The following is a 2,592-nucleotide window of genomic DNA, read 5'->3' as shown; positions in this document are numbered from 1 at the left end:
TATATATAATATATATATATATATATATATATATATATATTCACACACGCAAACACACTACTTTTTAATTTTTTTAATTTTAATTATTTTATTTATTTTGTTTTACTTATTTCCGTCACTGATTTGTTCATACAATCTGTTCCCTTCATGGTTTTATTTTACCAATTCCTACTTACTTTTAGGTTGTCCCGAAAATAATGGCCGATTTCAGATACATAATTTTATTCTGGAAAAATTAACAATAGAAATGTTTTGATTAGTCAAAGTATAAGCCGTGAACATCTATGCATCTCTGCCATCGTTGATAAAATGTATGCCTCGTTGATAAAAACTTATTGGCTTTGATGCTAAGAAATCTTTGAAAGCTGATTCCACCTTTGGTTTCGACCTAAGAGTTTTATCACTTAAAAACGTGTTTAAATGCTTTAAAAAATGGTAGTCAGTGGGTGAAAGGTAAGGAGAATATGGAGGATGTGGTAAAGTCTCGTATCCCAAGTCTGAGTTTCTGCAGTGTCATTCTTGTAACATGTGGCTTTGCATTATCGTGGAGCAGAATTAGGCCACGCCGATTCACCACGGCAGGCCTCATTTTTTGAAAGTGAGCATGCATTTCAGTGAGTTGATTGCGATAAACCTCTGCTGTAATGCTCTGATTGGCTTCCAGAAAGCTGTAATGGACAACAATTGCAGACCACCAGTCAGTCATCATAATCTTTTGCTGATGCAACTTTGGCTTTGGGAAATGTTTGAGGGACCCACCACGATGAAGCCATTGACCTATCGTTTACAGCTATCATAAAGGGTCCACTTTTCATCACAAGTGACTATTCGGTCAAGAAAAGGATCATTGGTGTTTCGCAGATAGAACATCGAGCACACTTCAAGATGCCGAACTTTTTGGTTTTCGTTGAGCTCATGCGGTACCAATTTATCAAGCTTTTTCACCGTACCAATCTTCTGCAGGCTACGTGAGACCGTTGCAACACCGACACTAAGTGCCTGAGACATTTCTCTGACACTTTTACGTGGGTTTCGTCCAACAAATTGTTCATTGTTAAGACTGCATGCCCGTCCTCTACCTTTTTCATCTTCAAGAGTCATCACCACTACGGAATTTCTGAAACTGCCTTCGTATTATGCGATCACTTGTGAACTTCTCTCCCCATGCTCTGCTGATGTTGGCAGCAGTTTGGGAGGCATTGTGTCCAAGCTTGAACTCATGCAAGAAAAGTAAGCGAAGGTCCTTTTTTGTCGTGTTCATAATTAAGAGCACCTATGCTTCGAGAATGTTTTCTGTCTCAAATAAGTAGAAAGTTATTAAGCATGTCGAAATTCACCTAAAATATAACGAAATATAATTAAGATTACGTTTCAAAACACAACACTTAGGGCGGCCATTATTTTCAGTACAACCTAATATTAGTATTATTTGTACTACTTATTATTTTTTTTTCAAATTTTTATATCTCCTGTTCCTATACCACACCACACACACACCATACACCACATACCACCACCCCTCTTCCCCTCACACTCACACACAAGCACACACACACGCACACGAACGCACACATACCTCCACACACAAAACACACACACAACGCGCACACATACGCAAATATACACTCATACACACGTACGTAATACACGTCCACACACACACGTAACAGAGTGATACACAGAGATAGGTACGCACACATTTATACAGAGAGAGAGAGAAGAGAGAGAGAGAGAGCACGCGACACAATGACACACAAAGATACACACATAGACAAACAGACCCACCTACACATGAGCACACACACACACACGCATACACATTCTCACACCGTCCACGCATACATGCCAACACACACACACATAACCACCTTCACCCATTCACACAGCCACACCCACCCATTCACACACCCTTCAGACAACGCACCCACACATACATGAATGCACATATACCTCCACACACACAACACACATACAATACACACATGCGCACACACGCACAACCCTCCACAGGCACAATCCTCCACACATACAACCCTCCACACGCACAACCCTCCACACACACACAACCCTCCACACACACACAGCCCTCCACACACACAACCCTCCACACACACACAGCCATCCACACACACAACCTTCCACACACACAACACACATACAACACACACATGCGCACACATACATATACACACGTACATAGACAAACACGCATACATACACGCACACACACGCACGCACACATACATATACACATTCACACACACAGACGCACGCACATATATACCTCCACACACACACACAACACGTACATACATGCACACACATACATGATGGACTTCTGTTTCAGTGTTTACTTTGTTGACATCCGTTTCTCTCTTGGCATGGATCCATATCTTCTCTTCATCTTTCTTCCTTTTCTGGATATTATATCATTTCCAAAGATTAGTTAATTTATTATTGATATTTCTCACCTCGTTAATTCAATCCCTTTTTTTAGTTTTACTTCACAAGTTTAGATTTATTCCAAGGTTTGGTTTTTTCTTTGTTTTTTTTTTCTTTTTTCGGAGGCGTACAACTGGGTTTTAATTGCCT

General features: G+C 40.2%; 1 protein-coding gene across 1 annotated transcript; it reads right to left on the bottom strand.

Annotated features, from left to right (window-relative positions):
* Window positions 1–777: 777 nt before the first annotated feature.
* Window positions 778–1,101, bottom strand: LOC115219311 (histone-lysine N-methyltransferase SETMAR-like). Its single transcript, XM_029789473.1, has one exon. It carries the CDS (start codon window positions 1,099–1,101, stop codon window positions 778–780), a length of 324 nt encoding a protein of 107 aa, XP_029645333.1.
* Window positions 1,102–2,592: the final 1,491 nt, after the last annotated feature.

Source organism: Octopus sinensis, linkage group LG14, assembly GCF_006345805.1.
Source record: "Octopus sinensis linkage group LG14, ASM634580v1, whole genome shotgun sequence".
Taxonomy (NCBI): domain Eukaryota; kingdom Metazoa; phylum Mollusca; class Cephalopoda; order Octopoda; family Octopodidae; genus Octopus; species Octopus sinensis.
This window is presented reverse-complemented; position numbering and strand designations above follow the sequence as displayed.

Coding starts and splice junctions, on each gene's coding strand:
- LOC115219311 (XM_029789473.1), bottom strand. CDS start 1,101: ATGACTCTTGAAGATGAAAAAGGTAGAGGACGGGCATGCAGTCTTAAC.